At 38.8% G+C, this 23,491-nt stretch overlaps 1 protein-coding gene across 4 annotated transcripts in view; it reads right to left on the reverse strand.

The window, feature by feature from the left end:
* Positions 1-3,483: 3,483 nt before the first annotated feature.
* The window catches only part of pyd3 (beta-ureidopropionase pyd3), a 44,614-nt gene continuing 24,606 nt past the window's right edge, over positions 3,484-23,491 (reverse strand). For all 4 annotated transcript variants that reach the window (XM_071685345.1, XM_071685342.1, XM_071685343.1 and 1 more), the window contains exons 7-10: positions 19,588-19,712; positions 13,772-13,964; positions 11,542-11,628; positions 3,484-4,425 (exon numbers count right to left, since the gene is read on the reverse strand). In XM_071685345.1, the coding sequence (XP_071541446.1) occupies positions 4,336-4,425; positions 11,542-11,628; positions 13,772-13,964; positions 19,588-19,712 (495 nt within the window). In that variant the 3' untranslated portion in view covers positions 3,484-4,335. The remainder of the gene's footprint in view (positions 4,426-11,541; positions 11,629-13,771; positions 13,965-19,587; positions 19,713-23,491) is intronic.

The following is a 23,491-nucleotide window of genomic DNA, read 5'->3' on the forward strand; positions in this document are numbered from 1 at the left end:
GGTGGTTTCTTCGCCTGTGTTGACGATATCACCCAAATGTGGGTAATGGCGAATAAATAACTATAAATATATATATATATATATATATATACATATATATATATTATATATATATATATATATATATATATATATATATATATATATATATATGCATAAAACCACGAGGAAAATGAATCATTTTTCCTCGTGGTGTTATGCAACCATCTCCCGCGCTCCACAACCAACACACGTGCTCACACTCCCTTGACCTAACCTTATCTCAGTGGCCATAAGGTCATGGCTAGCCAATGGCGCCACCACAGCGGGTCTCTTCGATGCTAGGTTATAAGTTATTAGATCAACGAAACTAGCGACGCCATGTGAGAGTATGACTCACTCAGCCGTTCAAATGATGACACAATGGCTGGATCCAAGAGTAGAAGAGGACGCCATACACCGAATCTCCGATATTTTTTTTAATGATAATAATGCATTATTTAACGCAAGGTTTGGTGGAGAAATTGTCAGCCAACGATCCATTTAGTGAAACAAATTATTTTAAATGGATGTTTGGAGGATTACGTTATTATGAACCCATTTCAAGGCCGTAAACACTTAAATCGACAATTTATACCAACCAGCAAATAAAGTCTACATTTTTACGGACCAAAGGAATTAATTCGGGGAATCCGGACTCCATTCCCATGAATACATAAAGTGATTTGTTGTGGCTAAAGTTTGCCAGGAACCCCAGAGCGTGATATGGAATATTTATAAAGGTAATATTTGATTTAAGAATACAGTTTTGTCACGTTTTCAGTGGCTTATAGACCATGTGGACCTTGTTATCTGAGTCATCGGTGGTTTACGGTCAAGCTGAGGGCATTTCAGGTAAACCTTATGACAGACGCAACCTTGCCATGATCACATAATTCAAGGCCAGGTCGCACACTATATATATATATATATATATATATATATATATATATATATATATATATATATATGTAATTTATTTATTTATTTTGCTTTGTCGCTCTCTCCCGCGTTAGCGAGGTAACGCAAGGAAAAAGACGAAAGAATGGTCCAACCCACATACACATGTATATACATACACGTCCACACACGCAAATATACATACCTATACATCTCAATGTATACATATATATACATACAGACATATACATGTATACACATGTACATAATTCATAGTTGCCTTTATTCACTCCCATCGCCACCTCGCCACATATGGAATAACAACCCCCTTCCCCCCTCATGTGTGCGAGGTAGCGCTAGGAAAAGACCACAAAGGCCACATTCATTCACACTCAGTCTCTAGCTGTCATGTAATAATGCACCCAAACCACAGCTCCCTTTCCCACAGCCTCAAGACATTTACACTGGTCGGCTCTGACAGTCTCACATGAGGCATTAACATATTAACATCATAGATAATTAACATATTAACATCATACATAATTATGACACGTTTGCTGGTACAAGGTCAAGTTGCCTATAATGGGCAGTAAGGTCATTAATTATAGAACTGCCTCCATAATGACCAAATGACTTCATATCAGATTAAGGACATGAGGTTAAACATTCTATTTCAGTAAAATATAGTTTTTTCCGTAGATTTTTTTTTTTTTTAAATGAAAAATGGGGAATTTGCAACCTGACAATACACAATGTTTTCTACATTCTCAGTTTGATTGCAAAGGTATAATACCACTTGTAAACATCATACCTGTCCATATAAGACCAGGAGAAAGCACTGAACAGTCATAAACTTTATTTCAGACAGATCTCACTTGACAAGTGAGGATTGTAAAGTTCAGGAAAAGATAATCATAAAGCACAAGTGCAACTTTCTACAAAGGAGAAATTTCAAGAGACAGCATGGTTATAGGGAAACGACGTCCTGTGCAACAAACCTCTTATATTTCAACAAGAGAGCGAGTTCTGTCTTAGACGAAGGGAAAGCTGAATGGACTTTTTATGTGGGCTGCCAGGGAGAACTATGCCACAAGGGAGGCTGAGAAAAAAGTTGGATCACCAGGCAAGAATAAAGGGATACCCCTCTGAAGGACACCAAAGATTATCCAAGACAAAGAAAACGAGATACATGTCAGAAAAGCCTAAATAAAATGGGGTCATGGTTCTATTCTACTATCATTACTTCAATATATGTAAGTGATGTGCACCCAAAACAAAACCTAGTGCTACTATTCTATGGTTTACCTTGACCACATAATATACCATGGTGCAATCCACTGACAGCATGGTGATCCAACTAGTTCTGTCCCATGAACACCTCTCACCCTCTTGTATTTCTACAAGTGAGTTCTATCTTAGACATAGGGGAAGGTAGGGTGAACTGTTTATACCTCGACTGCCATAGAGATTTTGACACTACACCACACGGAAAGCTGAGAAAGAAGTTGGATCACCAGGTAAGAATAAAGGGGACAAAGATTTTCTAGGAGAAAGGGAACAAAGGATGCATGTGAAGAGAAGCCTTATCAAAACAGGGGGGAGGTAACCAGCGGAGTGCCAAAGGGTTTTATTCTGGGACCATTACTCTTCCTGATATGTGTAAAAGATTTAACAGAAGGTATGAATTCTTACATAAATTGGTTTGCAGGCGATGCAAAGTTTATGAAGGAAGTGAAAGTCATACAAGATTGCATCACCTTACAAAGGGACTTCGTAAAACTCCTTCATTGGTTTGATGCATAACTATTGACATTCAACCTGAGTAAATGTAATGTTATGAGGATGGTTCATACAGAAAGAAGGCCTCAGTATGATTATCAACTAGCGGCAAACAAGGTGCAGAAATCTATGTGCGTGAATGACTTAGGAGTTGGCATTCTCCCCAACCTCCCACTAGAGTCCCACCTAAGAAGAATAGTGAAGGAGTCAACTATGCGTGAGAATGACTTGGGACTCAACATTGTCCCTAACCTCTCACCATAGTCCCACATCCGGTGAAAAGTTATGGAGACCAAGTGTCTGCTAGCAAATATTACAATATTTCAGTATCTCATTATGATTACCAGGCAAATTGTTTTGTATATTGTAACATCTCTGACTTGAGAGTAGCCTCATCACTTGACTAAGATGTTCATAATTAGAGAGTTGAAGAAACTCATTTCCTTTTTCTTCATACCTGCTCACTATTTCTAGTTAGAAAGGTAGTGTCCGGCACTGATGAAGAATGGCTATGTTCACCCACAACCATTCTTTAGAAGTCATATGTAATGCAACTCAATTCAATCAGTTTCATATGAATACTTAAAAAAAAGTTTATTTTATAAAATATAAGTTCTTTACTTTAAAGAGTAGCATAATTTGTGTCTAAAAACTTTCCTCATTTTATTACAAATCTTCTAATCATGCCAAAGTACTGTCCATTAACAAGCTCTAGGATCAGTTCCTTCAACATGTAATTAGGAAAGATATTCATGCACAGTATCATGGAAAAAATATCATCGCATATAAAAATAATAGAATATTTATTAGATATTTTAGCATAATGGAAAGTGATAGCCCTAAACAACATCACATACCAAAACTAAGTGAACCTTATATGAAGAGTCTAATTAAAGTATTACCATCGACCTTTAAGTAGATATTAATGCAACGAATTTTATAGTTATAAAACAGTAAGTATTACTTGAGTATGATGATACAATGGGTTATCACCAATAACAAGCATATCAATGAAGTTACATTTAAAGAACTTACTATATAAACAAAACTATAAACTTGATTCTTGTGAGATATAGAAATATGTCCCAAACAACATTTTATATCTTATTGTTTGATAAACAAAGAAATGAATAAAACAAAGAAATGAATAATCTTAAAAGGCAGCTACATTTTTCATAAATTCTATACCAATGAAATTACATTTAAAGAACAACTTATTGTATAAATAAAAACTATTAACTTGACTCTTGTAAAAAACAAAGTAATGTCTCACACAACATTTAATACCTTATTCTTTAATAAACAATGAAATGGGTAATTTTCAAAGGCAGCTCCATTTTTCATAAATTCACTACCAATGAAATGACACTTGATGAACAACTTATCATATAAAAAAAATTATTATCTAATTCTTATGAGAAATATAAAAATGTCTGAAACAATATTTAACATCATATTTTTCAATAAACAATGAAATGAGTAATCTTCAAGGACAGCTGCATTTTTCATAAATTCTATGAACAATTGAGAATAACATACAATGAACTTTGAAATGACAATGTTCACAGAAAAATAAGTAATTCTGATTTTTGTGCACAGGAATAAAAAGTTTGATTCTCGCTGCTGTCTCAAGACATTTCAGTAATAGTCTTTTACCACTGGTGGCTGGTAATCAGGTTGGATAGCAGCAGATAAAGATCCTGCATAAAGGTCCAAACGTTGAGTCATCTGTGGAAAAAATATATATCAAAACACCATTTTTCACATATGATGCAATAAAAAGCACTGTGATGGGTTTCCCAAGCCTATAGCCTTTTATCACTACATCTGAGAACAATTTCATGAATCCAGCAAATAGCTGCAAGGCACTTAAGACTATATATATATATATATATATATATATATATATATATATATATATATATATATATATATATATATACATCAGCTTCTCCCACCTTAGTGAAGAAGTGTCAGGAATAAACATGCAATGGTCTTAACTGCACACTTTCTCCCTCTAGCTGTCATGTATAATGCGCCTAAATCCAAGCCTTACAGTGCACAGCCAAGCTCAACACACTATTCCAGGGTTTACCTTGACAGCTTTATATGTCATGGTGCAATCCACTGACAGCATGTTGCCCACTCTACACCATACTGGTCTGACTAATTCTGTCCCATGCACTCCGCTCACCCTCTTGAAAGCTTAGACTCTAATAACCCAACGCATCATTCACTCCATCCTTCTATTCACTTTTTGCTCTCCCCCTTTCCCCTTCTTCCCTCCATTTCTGAAATACGTTGATTTATTTGAAATGCAACAAACCCTTGTCTAATGCCTGTTTCCACACTGCAACTTTGCTCATGTGTTTTGACATAAGTGCAAGATTTATTTCCAGAATATACATCCTATACATCTCAACGTATACATATATATACACACACAGACATATACATATATACACATGCACATAATTCATACTGTCAGCCTTTATTCATTCCCATCACCACCTCGCCACACATGCAAGAACAACCCCCTCCCCCCTCATGTGTGCAAGGTAGCGCTAGGAAGAGACAACAAAGGCCACATTCGTTCACACTCAGTCTCTAGCTATCACGTAATAATGCACCAAAACTACAGCTCCCTTTCCACATCCAGGCCCCACAGAACTTTCCATGGTTTACCCCAGACGCTTCACATGCCCTGGTTCAATCCATTGACAGCACATCGACCCCGGTATACCACATCGTTCCAACTCACTCAATTCTGTCTTGCATGTTTAGGCCCCGATCACTTAAAATCTTTTTCACTCCATCTTTCCACCTCCAATTTGGTCTCCCACTTCTCCTCGTTCCCTCCACCTGACACATATATGCTCTTGGTCAATCTTTCCTCACTCATTCTCTCCATGTGACCAAACCATTTCAAAACACCCTCTTCTGCTCTCTCAACCATACTCTTTTTATTACCACACACCTCTCTTACCCTATTATTACTTACTCGATCAAACCACCTCACACCGCATGTTGTCCTCAAACATTCCATTTCCAGCACATCTACCCTCCTCCGCACAATGCTATCCATAGCCCACGCCTCGCAACCATATAACATTGTTGGAACCACTATCCCTTCAAACATACCTATTTTTGCTTTCCAAGATAATGTTCTCGACTTCTACACATTCTTCAACGCTCCCAGAATTTTCGCCCCCTCCCCCACCCTATGATTCACTTCCGCTTCCATGGTTCCATCCGCTGCCAGATCCACTCCCAGATATCTAAAACACTTCACTTCCTCCAGTTTTTCTCCATTCAAACTTACCTCCAAATTGACTTGACCCTCAACCCTACTGTACCTAGTAACCTTGCTCTTATTCACATTTACTCTCAGCATTCTTCTTTCACACACTTTACCAAACTCAGTCACCAGCTTCTGCAGTTTCTCACATGAATCAGCCACCAGCGCTGTATCATCAGCGAACAAAAACTGACTCACTTCCCAAGCTCTCTCATCCACAACAGACTGCATACTTGCCCCTCTTTCCAAAACTCTTGCATTCACCTCCCTAACAACCCCATCCATAAACAAATTAAACAACCATGGAGACATCACACACCCCTACCACAAACCTACATTCACTGAGAGCCAATCACTTTCCTCTCTTCCTACACGTACACATGCCTTACATCCTCGATAAAAACTTTTCACTGCTTCTAACAACTTGCCTCCCACACCATATATTCTTAATACCTTCCACAGAGCATCTCTATCAACTCTATCATATGCCTTCTCCAAATCCATAAATGCTACATACAAATCCATTTGCTTTTCTAAGATGAAAGCCGGCAAGGCAGCAGGTTTGGATGGTATTGCAGTGGAATTTATTAAAAAAGGGGGTGACTGTATTGTTGACTGGTTGGTAAGGTTATTTAATGTATGTATGACTCATGGTGAGGTGCCTGAGGATTGGCAGAATGCGCGCATAGTGCCATTGTACAAAGGCAAAGGGGATAAGAGTGAGTGCTCAAATTACAGAGGTATAAGTTTGTTGAGTATTCCTGGTAAATTATATGGGAGGGTATTGATTGAGAGGGTGAAGGCATGTACAAAGCATCAGATTGGGGAAGAGCAGTGTGGTTTCAGAAGTGGTAGAGGATGTGTGGATCAGGTGTTTGCTTTGAAGAATGTATGTGAGAAATACTTAGAAAAGCAAATGGATTTGTATGTAGCATTTATGGATCTGGAGAAGGCATATGATAGAGTTGATAGAGATGCTCTGTGGAAGGTATTAAGAATATATGGTGTGGGAGGCAAGTTGTTAGAAGCAGTGAAAAGTTTTTATCGAGGATGTAAGGCATGTGTACGTGTAGGAAGAGAGGAAAGTGATTGGCTCTCAGTGAATGTAGGTTTGTGGTAGGGGTGTGTGATGTCTCCATGGTTGTTTAATTTGTTTATGGATGGGGTTGTTAGGGAGGTAAATGCAAGAGTTTTGGAAAGAGGGGCAAGTATGAAGTCTGTTGGGGATGAGAGAGCTTGAGAAGTGAGTCAGTTGTTGTTTGCTGATGATACAGCGCTGGTGGCTGATTCATGTGAGAAACTGCAGAAGCTGGTGACTGAGTTTGGTAAAGTGTGTGGAAGAAGAAAGTTAAGAGTAAATGTGAATTAGAGCAAGGTTATTAGGTACAGTAGGGTTGAGGGTCAAGTCAATTGGGAGGTGAGTTTGAATGGAGAAAAACTGGAGGAAGTGAAGTGTTTTAGATATCTGGGAGTGGATCTGGCAGCGGATGGAACCATGGAAGCGGAAGTGGATCATAGGGTGGGGGAGGGGGCGAAAATTCTGGGGGCCTTGAAGAATGTGTGGAAGTCGAGAACATTATCTCGGAAAGCAAAAATGGGTATGTTTGAAGGAATAGTGGTTCCAACAATGTTGTATGGTTGCGAGGCGTGGGCTATGGATAGAGTTGTGCGCAGGAGGATGGATGTGCTGGAAATGAGATGTTTGAGGACAATGTGTGGTGTTAGGTGGTTTGATCGAGTGAGTAACGTAAGGGTAAGAGAGATGTGTGGAAATAAAAAGAGCGTGGTTGAGAGAGCAGAAGAGGGTGTTTTGAAGTGGTTTGGGCACATGGAGAGGATGAGTGAGGAAAGATTGACCAAGAGGATATATGTGTCGGAGGTGGAGGGAACAAGGAGAAGAGGGAGACCAAATTGGAGGTGGAAAGATGGAGTGAAAAAGATTTTGTGTGATCGGGGCCTGAACATGCAGGAGGGTGAAAGGAGGGCAAGGAATAGAGTGAATTGGAGCGATGTGGTATACCGGGGTTGACGTGCTGTCAGTGGATTGAATCAAGGCATGTGAAGCGTCTGGGGTAAGCCATGGAAAGCTGTGTAGGTATGTATATTTGCGTGTGTGGACGTATGTATATACATGTGTATGGGGGGGGTTGGGCCATTTCTTTCGTCTGTTTCCTTGCGCTACCTCGCAAACGCGGGAGACAGCGACAAAGTATAATAAAAAAAAAAATAAAAAAATAACATTCTTCAAAGCAAACACCTGATCCACACATCCTCTACCACTTCTGAAACCACACTGCTCTTTCCCAATCTGATGCTCTGTACATGCCTTCACCCTCTCAATCAATACCCTCCCATATAATTTACCAGGAATACTCAACAAACTTATACCTCTGTAATTTTAGCACTCACTTTTATCCCCTTTGCCTTTGTACAATGGCACTATGCAAGCATTCCGCCAATCCTCAGGCACCTCACCATGAGTCATACATACATTAAATAACCTTACCAACCAGTCAACAATACAGTCACCCCCCTTTTTTAATAAATTCCACTACAATACCATCCAAACCCGCTGCCTTGCCGGCTTTCATCTTTCGCAAAGCTTTTACTTCCTCTTCTCTGTTTACCAAATCATATTCCCTAACCCTCTCACTTTGCTCACCACCTCGACCAAAACACCCTATATCTGCCACTCTATCATCAAACACATTCAACAAACCTTCAAAATACTCACTCCTTCTCACATCACCACTACTTGTTATCACCTCCCCAATAGCCCTCCTTCACTGAAGTTCCCATTTGTTCCCTTGTCTTATGCACTTTATTTACCTCCTTCCAAAACATCTTTTCATTCTCCCTAAAATTTAATGATACTCTCTCACCCCAACTCTCATTTGCCCTCTTTTTCCCCTCTTGCACCTTTCTCTTGACCTCCTGCCTCTTTCTTTTATACATCTCCCACTCATTTGCATTATTTCCCTACAAAAATCATCCAAATGCCTCTCTCTTCTCTTTCACTAATAATCTTACTTCTTCATCCCACCACTCACTACCTTTCTAATCTACCCACCTCCCACGCTTCTCATGCCACAAGCATCTTTTGCGCAAGCCATCACTGCTTCCCTAAATACATCCCATACCTCCCCCACTCCCCTTACCTCCTTTGTTCACACCTTTTTCCATTCTGTACTCAGTCTCTCCTGGTACTTCCTCACACAAGTCTCCTTCCCAAGCTCACTTACTCTCACCACTCTTTTCACCCCAACATTCTCTCTTCTTTTCTGAAAACCTCTACAGATCTTCACCTTCGCCTCCACAAGATAATGATCAGACATCCCTCCAGTTGCACCGCTCGGCACATTAACATCCAAAAGTCTCTCTCGCGCACCTATCAATTAACACATAATCCAATAATGCTCTCTGGCCATCTCTCCTACTTACATACGTATACTTATGTATATCTCTCTTTTTAAACCAGGTATTCCCAATCATCAGTCATTTTTCAGCACATAAATCTACAAGCTCTTCACCATTTCCATTTACAACACTGAACACCCTATGTATACCAATTATTCCCTCGACTGCCACATTACTCACCTTTGCATTTAAATCACCCATCACTATAACCCGGTCTCATTCATCAAAACTACTAACACACTCACTCAGCTGCTCCCAAAACACTTGCCTCTCATGATCTTTCTTCTCATGCCCAGGTGCATATGCACCAATAATCACCCATCTCTCTCCATCAACTTCCAGTTTTACCCATATCAATCTAGAGTTTACTTTCTTACACTCTATCACATGCTCCCACCACTTCTGTTTCAGGAGTAGTGCTAATCCTTCCCTTGGTCTTGTCCTCTCACTTACCCCTGACTTTACTCCCAAGACATTCCCAAACCACTCTTCCCCTTTACCCTTGAGCTTCATTTCACTCAGAGCCAAAACATCCAGGTTCCATTCCTCAAACATACTACCTATCTCTCCTTTTTTCTCATCTTGGTTACATCCACACACATTTAGACACCCCAATCTGAGCCTTCGAGGAGGATGAGCACTCCCCGCATGACTCCTTCTTCTGTTTCCCCTTTTAGAAAGTTCAGATACAAGGAGGGGAGGGTTCCCATCCCCCGCTCCCGTCCCCTTTAGTTGCCTTCTACGACACGTGAGGAATTCGTGGGAAGTATTCTTTCTCCCCTATCCCCAGGGATAATTCTTATTATTATCATCATATTTATTCAAAGTAAACAGTTTTGCAGCTGTGTAGCTCATCAAATAACACAAAATCTCAAAATAATGGATAGCGCTTCATGCATATGCAGTTATGTGTCAGCCCTTACAATGTAACATGAAAAAAACGGAATGACTTTTTTCCTTAGTTGCATTTTCATTAAATTAACTGATTTTTCTTCAACAATTTTTGATGCTCATGTAAGGTGCCCATATTTCTGGGTCAAAATATACTGAGAAATGCTGATTACAAGTCGACAATAGAGCACTTTGAAATTAATGCTCCTTCCCAAATGTTCCTACCTACTACTTCTATCTGCTGCTCCTACCATTTTGCTGAAAGGCAGGGCTAGCGCACAGTGCTCACTGCAGGAAAATCTCAAGTTATGAAGAATGAGTTGCATGAGTTAAGTGTTGTCATGTGTTACATTTCACAATCTCACTTGTCATGTATTACATTTCACAAGGTGAGATTGTAAGTTTGTGGACAGAATGCCAGTAGTCGACATGTTAGTGAGAAAGAAAGAAAAGACAGCTACCTGGGTCAAAGGAGGGCAACTGATAGTTTCATGGAAAACTATCATACTATCACAAGTTCCCACAATATATCCTAGTCATGTCAATCAATTATCTTACTCATGGCAAACGTCTTCAGAAAAACAGTAATCTTATGTTTTTACAATACCATAAACTTTTCTTAACAACGTATTTTTAAAATCACACGTTACAAATACTACATTTGACACTTTCTCTATACATTCTATAAAATTCCTTAAACAGCTTGGAACTTTCTTTCCATAACATGCATTCTAAATACCTTTACTAGTCCTTTCCTATCTACTATGACATAAACCTTTTCAATCCAATAATGCAGGCTTCACTCACGTCCATAGAATTTTCCAAACCAACGTAAAGGCGTTATGAGATTTAACCTGCAAAATTAATATCTTTATTGACAAAATTCTTAATTCAACACCAAAGATATTCACATTCTTCTTTGACTAACTTACCTTACAAACCCAACAGTTATAATTTATTTAATGAATCATGTGCTTTATATCAATTTTCCCCCTTCACAGTGATACTGTAACAAGTCCTCTGGAACACCATGTTAAATTTGTTTAATTTCACAATATTGAAAGTAAACAATTGTATCTTACCACAGCTCCTTCAAATACACAGTGCCTTAGTTCATTTCAGGTGACCAGCTACTGTATTTAATTTCTATACAACCTCTCTCTTACAATCACAAACATTATATTTTGTTTACATGTGTGTTAACACTGTGGTAAATAAAAAATAAAAAGTCTACTTACCCTAAAGCCCCAGCGGTCCTTGACTTGTCGGCACAGATTCAAGTCTACTTCAGTAAACAGTAGTCCATCACGAGTCCTTGACAGGCCCTAAAAAAGATATTTCTGCACTGTTAATGAGGTAAGAAATAATTGAAGACTTCAATATTTCTACTGTATATCCAAAGCCAACACACAAGTCCACATTTTGCCAGTGTTTAAAATATGTACAGAAAAATTCTTCATAGCTGTACCCCATTTCCTGTGTTAGTGAGGTTGTGCGAGGAACAAACAAAGAACAATAAAATTTCCTCACATCCACTTTCAAGTCATCATGTATAACAAATTGGAACAAGAAACTCCTACCCAAAACCAAACCCCACAATCCTTTATGTGGTTTCCCTTGACAACCTGATTTAACATAATGACAGCATCTCACCCCCTGTATATCGCACCATTCCAATTCTTTCTTTTCCATGGATGTCACACACCTTTCAGGATGTTCAGGCCTTGACAACTTAAAGCACCTTTTACTCCAGCGTACCATTTTGCCCTCAGTCTCCTCTCTTCCTTGTTCCCTCAACTTTTTCCACATATATACTCTTCTTACTGTCACACTTCTGTCTTACCCCTTCATGTCTTACCCAATCAACCCTCCTCACACCAAATACTTTTCCTAAGCATTTCACTCCCATTTCATCCACCCTTTTCCATACTTCTTCATCTTGGGCCCATATCTTGCATCCCTACAGTACAACTGGAACTACTATACCATCAAATAAAACCATTCTGCCAAAAACTATGACCTCTATTTCCACACACTTTTCAAAACAACCATGACCTTTGCCCTCCCTACCTATCCTGTGATTCACTTCAGTTCCCATAATTCCATCCACTGTCATATCCACTCCCTGGTACCTAAAACACCTTATTTCCTCCTGCTTCCTTTATTCAAACCCACACTTCAACTGAACAGTCTCTCTATTCCCACTAACTCTTAACTCCCTCCTTTCACACACTCTCCCAAACCTGACACCTGCTTTTGCAATTTCTCACTCACATCTACCACCAGAACCTTGTTATCTGCAAACAGCAACTGACCAGACCTACTCCACCCTCAACTAACTGCAAACCCACTCCTCACTACAAATCCCTCAGAATTTAACTCCCTCACCACCACATCCATAAGAGGTTTACCAGTAATGGGGACATCACGCACCCTTAATGTACACCCACCGAAACCACTCTTCCTTCTCTCTTCTGACTAGCACACACATAAAAACTCCTCAATGCATCTAGTAACAATCCTCCCACACATATATTTGTAGCAACTTCCATAAAGCATCCTTATCAACCTTATCAAATGCTCTTTCCATATCCATAAATGCCACCTAAATATCCATCTCTTTCTCTAAATATCTCTCACAAAGATTTTTCAAAGCAAACACCTCATCCATACATCCTCTACCACTCCTAAAGCCACATTGTTCCTCCCAAGTCTGACGCTCTGTGCATGCGTCCACCTTTTCAACCAACACTCTCCCATACAACTTATTAGCTACAGAAAATTCAACAACCTTATACCTCTCTAATTCCTCACTCACTTATCATCCTAGCTTTCATACAACTGCACTATATAGACAATCCACTAGTCTTCTGGCACCACATCCTGAACCATGCATACACTAACGATTCAACAGCATAGTCAATCCCTTTCTTCATAAATTCAACTGTAATATCATCCACTCCAAGCATTTTGCCACACTCCATTCGATGCAAGGCTTTCACCACCTCTTCCCTTCTCATCAAATGGCTTGCCTAAACTCTTGCTCTGAGCACCTTCATATTCCAAAACTCTACATCTGTCACCCTACCCTCTAACACATTCAACAGCCCTTCAAAATATTCACTCCACCTCTTCTTCCTATTTTCTTTTTCTGTTACTACTTCCCCATCTGCTCCCCTTACTGATGCTCCCATTTGCCCTCTTGCTCTCCTCACATATGCTCACATTTTGTCTCTTGCTCTCATCATATATATTATTTACCTCCTTCCAAAGCATTTTCTTGTTCACCATAAAATTTATTAATACTTTCACCTCATCTTTCATTTGTCCTTTTTTCAGCATCTGCACCTTACTCTTGACCTGTTGGAGACTGCATGCATGAAATTAACATCAGAGCAAACATCACCCAGTTGTGATGCTGGTAGATCATTGCTTACAGATTAAAAAACAGAGATTTCCATTACTCACTGGAGTTCGGCAACCATCAGGTGCTGCAATATATGATGATCCATAGAAGTGACCAAAGTCTTTATGTGCACCTTTCCCATCAGCTGATGTAAACTCATTGGGGAATGTTTCAGTGCCAACACGGTTTATGGCACACGTGAAGTAACTATTTGCTATGGCTGCATTCCTAGCTTCAATACCCCACATTGGCTCACTGTTAATACAACAAACAACAGATGATAATTATAGGAATGACAATAGATTAAAATAAAAACATCTTTAAACACCTTACAGGAAATTAATTATGAATGAAAAAACGTAAGTTACAAACAATAAATCACTCAATCCTTATATACACAAAGGCTTGTCCTGCCTTTGTGAGGCTGTGTCTGAAAAAAAGAAAAAGAAAAAAAAGACAATGGCCAATCTTGCACACATCCACTCTCTAGCTGTCATGTACAGGGTAAGCTTTCTTATCTGGTACCTTACAATCTGACACCGAGACCTGTTCTGGCTAATTTCTAGCCCTTTCAGGAAAAGCGTACAACAAGCATATTCACACAAAATATAATCATTGTATCATGCAAGTGGTACAGATATGTTCATGAATCTTGTCCCACCCATCTCCAGACACATTTAGTCACTTGTTCAAGACATTTACATGAGATGAATTCATATATCATACAGGGAATCACACAAGGAGTATATGAGGGTGATCACTCACTTTAAGCTATGCAATAAACAATCATACATATAATTTATCTATTTTCCACAATTATTCTAATGCTTTTAGTCCACCATAAGCAAAAACAACTGTGTGTACAGTAATGCCCAAGTCAGAGTACCCCTTAGAGCACTATTCAGTTATAATGCTCTTGCTTGCATCTCGGAGCTCTAGTTTTACTAGAAAAAATTAAAATCCAAAAAAGATCAGAACACTCAGCACATGCTGAGAACAACTGTCTTTATTTATACTCACTTAGGTAATCATAGAAAAATACACACATATGCTCACATCCAAAAAACAATGAGCACTATCCTCCATTAGAACAGAACAAATTTTTCTGCACTTAAAGTGTGTAAATATTCACGCTGACTCACTAATTTTTCGATGTTAGAGCAACTATATTTCACCCATCATGTTTGAAAAATGACCTGGAACTTCTAGTGCTGCTGGTATAGCTAAAGCGCCAGGAAAAAGCCTCTCCTTGGATGTACAATTATACTTGCTGAAGTCATTGGAAACAGATGAGCATCAGGTCAATTTCAGCAATGCTTTCAAATTGGCTGTTTATCATCAATAACAAGAACCAATACTAAGAATGCAGACAAAATAAATGCTTCTGCCAGAAGCTTACAGTAACAAAGGTGTTTGATTAAGACCACTAAAACTGATACTAACACGTTGCATCTATCATTCACTCTATTTCAATTGTCACTATTCATCAAATGACTGTCATACATGATACAATCATGTGCACTGTTTATATGTTATTCATTAATTTGTAAAGACATGATACTGTATCGTATGTATCTCATGGGTAAAAAATAACATCATCAGGAACGCATATCCATACAAACAATGGTATCATGAGCCTGTGGACAGCTCTTTCGCCAAGTGCTCCATTTTCCAAGAACGTATCCTGAGAACTAATCAGGGCATCACTGTATACTTACTTTACCTGTCTCAATAAATAGAGACCTGTGAAACAACCACTTTTGTTTCACAACCTTTTTGAAGAAACTAATGCTTATAATTATGGAATTTTTCTCTCCACAGAGACATATCAATTTGGTTCATCAAATCTAATTGCTATCAGCTGTTTGATTCCATCAAATGCAATAGGTAAAATCTGTTCAACTCCTGTATTCAGTTTCATGAGAGTCTGACTAGTATCACTGATTTGATTTAATATTCAAATACTCAAAAATGTGTACCTACCAGTGTTGTTTTGGGCTTTTTATCATTATTTTGGTGAGTTCATACTTCAACTTCCCACTCAAATCCTGGATATGTGCCTTGCACACCACTACTGTTAATTGTATCTATAAAACGTAATAGTACTGTATCATTAACAGACTCCATCTGCTTGTGATTTTTTTTTTTTTTTTTTTTTTTTTTTGCTTTGTTGCTGTCTCCCGCGTTTGCGAGGTAGCGCAAGGAAACAGACGAAAGAAATGGCCCAACCCACCCCCATGCACATGTATATACATACGTCCACACACGCAAATATACATACCTACACAGCTTTCCATGGTTTACCCCAGATGCTTCACATGCCTTGATTCAATCCACTGACAGCACGTCAACCCCGGTATACCACATCGCTTCAATTCACTCTATTCCTTGCCCTCCTTTCACCATCCTGCATGTTCAGGCCCCAATCACACAAAATCTTTTTCACTCCATCTTTCCACCTCCAATTTGGTCTCCCTCTTCTCCTCGTTCCCTCCACCTCCGACACATATATCCTCTTGGTCAATCTTTCCTCACTCATTCTCTCCATGTGCCCAAACCATTTCAAAACACCCTCTTCTGCTCTCTCAACCACGCTCTTTTTATTTCCACACATCTCTCTTACCCTTACGTTACTTACTCGATCAAACCACCTCACACCACACATTGTCCTCAAACATCTCATTTCCAGCACATCCATCCTCCTGCGCACAACTCTATCCATAGCCCACGCCTCGCAACCATACAACATTGTTGGAACCACTATTCCTTCAAACATACCCATTTTTGCTTTCCGAGATAATGTTCTCGACTTCTACACATTCTTCAAGGCTCCCAGAATTTTCGCCCCCTCCCCCACCCTATGATCCACTTCCGCTTCCATGTTTCCATCCGCTGCCAGATCCACTCCCAGATATCTAAAACACTTCACTTCCTCCAGTTTTTCTCCATTCAAACTCACCTCCCAATTGACTTGACCCTCAACCCTACTGTACCTAATAACCTTGCTCTTATTCACATTTACTCTTAACTTTCTTCTTTCACACACTTTACCAAACTCAGTCACCAGCTTCTGCAGTTTCTCACATGAATCAGCCACCAGCGCTGTATCATCAGCGAACAACAACTGACTCACTTCCCAAGCTCTCTCATCCCCAGCAGACTTCATACTTGCCCCTCTTTCCAAAACTCTTGCATTCACCTCCCTAACAACCCCATCCATAAACAAATTAAACAACCATGGAGACATCACACACCCCTGCCGCAAACCTACATTCACTGAGAACCAATCACTTTCCTCTCTTCCTACACGTACACATGCCTTACATCCTCGATAAAAACTTTTCACTGCTTCTGTGATTATTGTGCAAGTGAAAAGTCACCTTTGGCAAGGATGTGTCACAAGAATAAAGTTTCGTTGGAGAACTTTTCTTCAAACAAAAGGAATCCTTTCTTTCCATTCATCTGATTGTTGCAATTATCTGGGAGGGAGTTTTACATTCATAGGTCCCTATTTCTTGGCCATTTTCTACTATAATACAATCTCCTAAATTTCTACATCCTGTCTGCTTTTACCACATCCTCATGGTGAAGAAAGTGATCAGTGATCTCAGCAGCCCACAGGAACCCTCCTCTCCTTTAGATATGACATGTCCAATGCTAGCTGATGGCCCTGACAACCTGCTGTATCATAAACCCTTATACTCCAACTTATCCTACATGACAAGCATCATTCATCTTGTGCACAGAAAAACTAATCCATCTGATCAGCATTCATTGATACTGTACTTGTATCAAATCTTATTACAGGTACACCACCGAATTTCTGGGACTAATGGTTCGACACCTACTTTAGTCCTGACAAAATTACATGAGGGAACTTGAAATTACTGTGGCCACCAGACTAATTTACTGGGCAACCACACTTTACACTGCAATTGGTTTAGATACCGCAATTCTGTATGATTCTTAGCACAATCGAGTGATGATGGAATGGTTTCAACAACGTCGGAGTGATGGAGTGGACTTGTCAGGTAGGATGATAATGGACCGGGTTAAGTTGTTCCATAAAGAACTTAAATTATAACAAGAGTGTGACTATAGTGAAGGATGACTTCAAAGATTCAGGAAGCATCATGGAATTTCCATGAATGAAGTGTGTGGAGAAAAGCGGTGTGCAAACCACGAAGGAGCTGCTGAGTATGTGGTTGAATTTGCGAAACTCGTAGCTGATAAGCACCTCAGTCCTGAGCAGGTGTATAATGCAGACGAATGCTTTAGACACTTGGGAGATGTACAATTAGTGGGTTAGAGGTGTGTTGATAAATTACCATTACGTGACCATGGCTGGTCCGGCAAAATGATTAATCCAGCAAGGCTTTGGAACCAAGAGTGCCGGAATATCGGTGGTGAACCTGTACTTAATATTGACGTCTTACTAATGCCTGCTTTGTCAATTTGTGAAAAAACAGTAAACAGTACTGCATCTTGGTTAGCATTGGAACATATCTCTCTTTGAATTATCTTAAAAATAGTTCACTTCAAATGCCATTTTCTTGAAATGTATCCCCAATTTACAACAGGACAGACCTGCATATGGTGGTACATGCAACAAAGCTACAAATGATAATCCACAACTTTTCCCAAGACCAGTTCTATCACTTATTTTGTATTGCTACAACATATACCTATGGATCAACATTCATGGACCACCAAGGATAATATATCTTATATCTATATGCTAATGTAGAGGAATGACCAATAAACTATGAATGCCAACACGTCACTCTTTACTGTTCTTCATAAAAGCAATAAATAACAAAGTATCCAAAAGAAATCAAGAAACCAAGTCTAAAGTTTACACTATTGAAAGAAAATGTTAAGTCCAATCAAATTCAAATTTGTACATCACATCAAGGTAAACCACACAGCAATCTATGGGCTTTGGTCTGGAATGGTAGACTCTGGTTTTGGTGCATCATACATGTAGGCTATAGAGGGGATGTGTGCAAATTAGGCCACTGTTTCTTTGTTCCTGATGCTATCTTGCTCAAGCAGGGTAATCAATTAAGCCTAAAAAACCCATCATTTGTCCTAAATAATATAGCTGGCAAACTTAACAATAATTAAGTTTAGCCTTATCGGAAGCTTACAACCTCACCCAAAGATAACTTCTGAAAGACTAGTAGCTATGTGGCAATTAAGTGAAGGGTCTTCACCAATACGATCATCACAGCTAGTTATCTAGGGTAGCTACAGAAAAGCAAGAGATTAAAGAACTGTTTTTAAGTAGATATCTCAGACTGCCATCAGGACACATTACAGATGAGACTTTTGAGAGCATTAAATGTTTCTGTGGCAGAATTAGTTGTGTGTCCTCTCTCTCTCTCTCTCTCTCTCTCTCTCTCTCTCTCTCTCTCTCTCTCTCTCTCTCTCTCTCCTAACAGTAATATTAAGGTTTTGTGAAAGAACTACTTATGATAGGGCAGGAGAGGGTGTCTGTTGAAAAAAAGCATATTTTGCATTCATTCGAAACCCAGCAATCTAAATTTCCACAACAATGAGTCATCAGAGCAAATTGCAACACAAAATTTGTACATAACAAACCAGGTTTACTAAACACATAAAGAAACACTACAATCATAATGATTTGTATAAATATGCATGATTGATAACACTTACGAACCATTCAAAATTAACATACAGCAGAAAATCCAACCAAATACCACATTCAGCCTTCCAAAATCATGTAGTACTTCTCACTCAAATGAGAATAAAGGCAATATAAAACATAGGGAAATCTATCAGGCCATGGTTATAAGGACTTCAGCAATCATGAATTATCAAAAATCAAAGGTATTCATGAATGAATGCATATTACCTGAGTCCTCCAACAGTGGCAGATGGATTGAAAACAATCTCTGCTCCATTTACCCCATACATCATCCAATTCTGGGGATGGTGCCGTCCATAACAAATGTTGATAGCAATGCGCCCAAACTGAGTCTAGATGGACATAAAAGGACCAAACTTTAAAAATACATGCACTGGTTAAAATATCATATTCTAAATACTATTCATTTGGGAGCGGGGGGCTGGAAATCCTCCCCTCTCGTTTTATTTTAATTTTCCAAAAGAAGGAACAGAGAAGGGGGCTAGGTGAGGATATTCCCCCAAAGGCTAAGTCCTCTGTTCTTAACGCTACCTCGCTAATGCGGGAAATGGCAAATAGTTTGAAAAAAAAAAATACTATTCATAAGCAACAATGTCATTTTAAAATCTGGCTGTGGCATGTATATCATGTACACTGGCACCAATGTTAATGCTGAGTTAATGTGGATGCCATATGCTCCTGTCCCAGGGAATCATCAAAACACAAAAGCACTGAATAATATGAATGTGACAATCAAAATGAAACTATCACATTACTCCAGACACTGATGGATAAATTATACTGTACACTACTAAAACTATTACATCAGACAGGGGATAGGGGAGAAAGAATACTTCCCATGTATTCCCTGTGTGTCGTAAAAGGCATCTAAAAGGGGTGAGTGGGGGTGGTAATCCTCCCCTCTCGTTTTTAATTCTCCAAAAGAAGGAACAGAGAAGGGGGCCAAGTGAGGATATTCCCTCTAAGGCTCAGTTCTCTGTTCTTGATGCTACCTCACCAACATAGGAAATGGCGAATATGTATGAAAAAAGATGTTATAACAATTCTATTAATATTTAAAATTACATCTATCATACATCAAAAATGCACCGGTGTCATACAATCAAGCTAACATATGCATACATAGCCTAAGACAATGCAATAATGCCCATTTGCAATTTACTCCAGTTATCCATGTATACTTATGTGTGCCCCACTTCTTAAATAATGTATACCCAAACACTTTTTTTTCAGCAAAAATAACTCCATAAGGCGTTCATTGTTTTTCATTCACATTGGGTACCACATGCCACCCACTTATTCCCTCAATGACCACATCAACCATTCTTGCATTCAAGTCATCCATTGCTATTACTCAATTCAGTACTTCATAACTGTTGATGCACACACTCTGCTTCTCCTAAAACAGGCATCTCTTCACCATCCACCCTTACTACCAGGGGCATAAATCACAATCGCATACCTCTCATCATCCACTTTTACTTTCACCCACATGAGCTGGGGCTTACTTACACTCTTTCACATATTCCTACAATTAGTCCTTTATCAGAAGTGCCACCCCTTCTTTGCTTTCACCCTCACATTAATCTCTGACTTTACCCCTAGCATGTTCCCAAACAACTCTTCCCCCTTCCCCTTGAGATCTATTTCTCTCAGAGCCAGGACATACAAGTTCCTCTCTCTGAGTACACTACCTAACTCCCCCTTCTTCTCATTCTGGTAAATTCCATGAAAATTCAGATATCCAGACTAAGCCTTCAAGGAGGATGAGCCCTCCCAACTTCCCTCCTTCTTTGGTTCCATCTTTTAGAAAATCACATAAAATGAATGAGCTTGGAAATGAGATAACTGGAGAGATTTGGTATAAAATGCCAGAAGGTTACACTAAAAAAAACTAGGGGAGTCAGCAAGGAATTGGAGGTATGTTGGGATGCAGTACTTACTTTGCTATTGATGTCTATCATTACTATAAAGAATACTGAGGATAAAACCATTCCCTGTGATACCCCACATATCATATCTTCCTCCTCAAATATGATTCCTTTTGCTGTCACTTTGAACTTTTTATAAGTTAAATCTTTAATCCATTTTTTCTATCTTACCCTTAATGTTTTGCTTAATAACTTTCTCTGCAAAACTATGTGCTTTACTTTGTCAAATGCTTTTGAAGTCAAGAAAACAGTGTCCACAGTTTTCCCTCGCATTAAACTTCTGTATACAACTTCTGTATACATCACTATGAGCTATCAATTGGCTTTGCATAATATTCTGTGTGCTACAAATCGATGTAGGCCTTTTGGTAATGCTGCTGTTCTTGACTGGAATGTTTAATAGATGCCCTCTTATAACTTTTTCTAAGACTTTTTATCAAATTCCAAGTCAAGTAAAGGCTGTATTGTTTAGATATTAGCTTGAAACTTCCTTTGTGCACTGGTGTTACATATGCAATTTGTGAATGTCTTCAGTTTTGCTTTCACCTAGACTTTGTAACACCAATAGTTCTGCTACCTTTTTTTCTTTCTTTGAGGGAATATGTATGGAATTCCAACTGGTTGTGGAGCAAAATTTTCTGAGCTGATCAATCACTCTGATTATATCACTTCCTAGTCTATCTATCTATGTACATCTCTGATGGCTGTGTCCTTCTGGAACTCTCTCAAAGGGGTGGCTACAGTAACAGTCTCCACAACTGATAAACTCCTGTGCTGCTTCTAACCCTTTAGTGTCTCATCATTCACAGGCCAGTGGGAGAGGGCAACTCTAGTATTTCAATACATACAAGTACATTTTCTTCACACTGGTTGAGCAGTTCATTGTTCAATTTCTCCATACCTTTGAACCTGAATACTAATGTAGAGTGTTCAATCACCACCCTGTATATTTTGTTGGGGTCATTTTCTATTTTCCTCTTACTTTAAAGGGTCCATTCTCTCTTTCTCTAGTTTTTGTTTTGCTCATGCATGCAAACAGTGATTGGATATATTTCCATGTTCTTTTTAATTTTTTCTTGACTCATTTTCTGTTCTATGGGATTTCACTATTTCTTTCATTCTTTTGTTCCAACTTCGTTTGTTGCAATAATTTTCTACTTATTCAAAGCCGTGTTATTCATCCACAGCTTTCTGTTCCCAGGTATTTTCCAATTTACACTGGCTTTCCTCTTTGGTGTCTGTTCAATGATTACTTGGCCTAGTCTCTCATAGAAGATTTTCATGTTCATCACAAGGTATCTTTAATTTTCTCTGAAGATCTCATTCCTATTTGCATTCAGAATCCTATCAAAGACATCTTTTCAGCATGATTTCTCACGAAAATCTAAATCATTCAACCCATTGTTGTCCTCTGTTGTTGTATCACATTCAAATTAATTATTTCCATTCTATGAGTATTCTAAATTTCCTTTATAGTATGATATGGAAAACTTGTATTGTTGACTTTTATATCTGAAAGCACTGCCATGTCATTTGTGAAAATAAGATTTATCATACTGCTCCCTTGTGTCAGTCAGTGGTTTACCTGATAAGTCTTTGGAGTTGTTCTCTTTGATCTAATGATCCATTATTTCTCTTCTTCACAATCTTATCTACATCTATAATCTACTCTTTTGTGCCATTCAATAAAATGGAAGTTAAAGTCAGCAGCTCATACTATTACTTGATCATGATTCTCTTAATCCTATAATAATTTTTCAACTTTTGTTAAAATCATTCTAGTCATCCAGCTTTGTTTATAGCAGTCTGTATGGCACGAGGTTTATTGTGTTTATGGCTGGGATGCTCACTATAGTCAGTTCAGGTTTACTGTGACTCGTCTTCATTATTTGCTTTCCTTTAAGCCACTGACAGCACTTCCCCCATCTCTCTCTCTCCCCTTGTATATCAAAGTACTCCAATTCACTCTATTCTATGCATACCTCTCATTCCCCTGTTCAGGCCTGATCACTCAAACATCATCCACTTCATCTCTTCATTTCCTCCTTAATTTCCCCTTCCCTTTTTCCTTCCACTTACAAAAAGTATACACTCTTAAATCAGCCTCTCCTTACTTATCATCTCCATTTGTCTGATCCATTTTAGTATAAACATCAAGCTAACATAACAAAATAATGTAT

The sequence above is a fragment of the Panulirus ornatus genome, chromosome 40, assembly GCF_036320965.1.
Source record: "Panulirus ornatus isolate Po-2019 chromosome 40, ASM3632096v1, whole genome shotgun sequence".
NCBI lineage: Eukaryota > Metazoa > Arthropoda > Malacostraca > Decapoda > Palinuridae > Panulirus > Panulirus ornatus.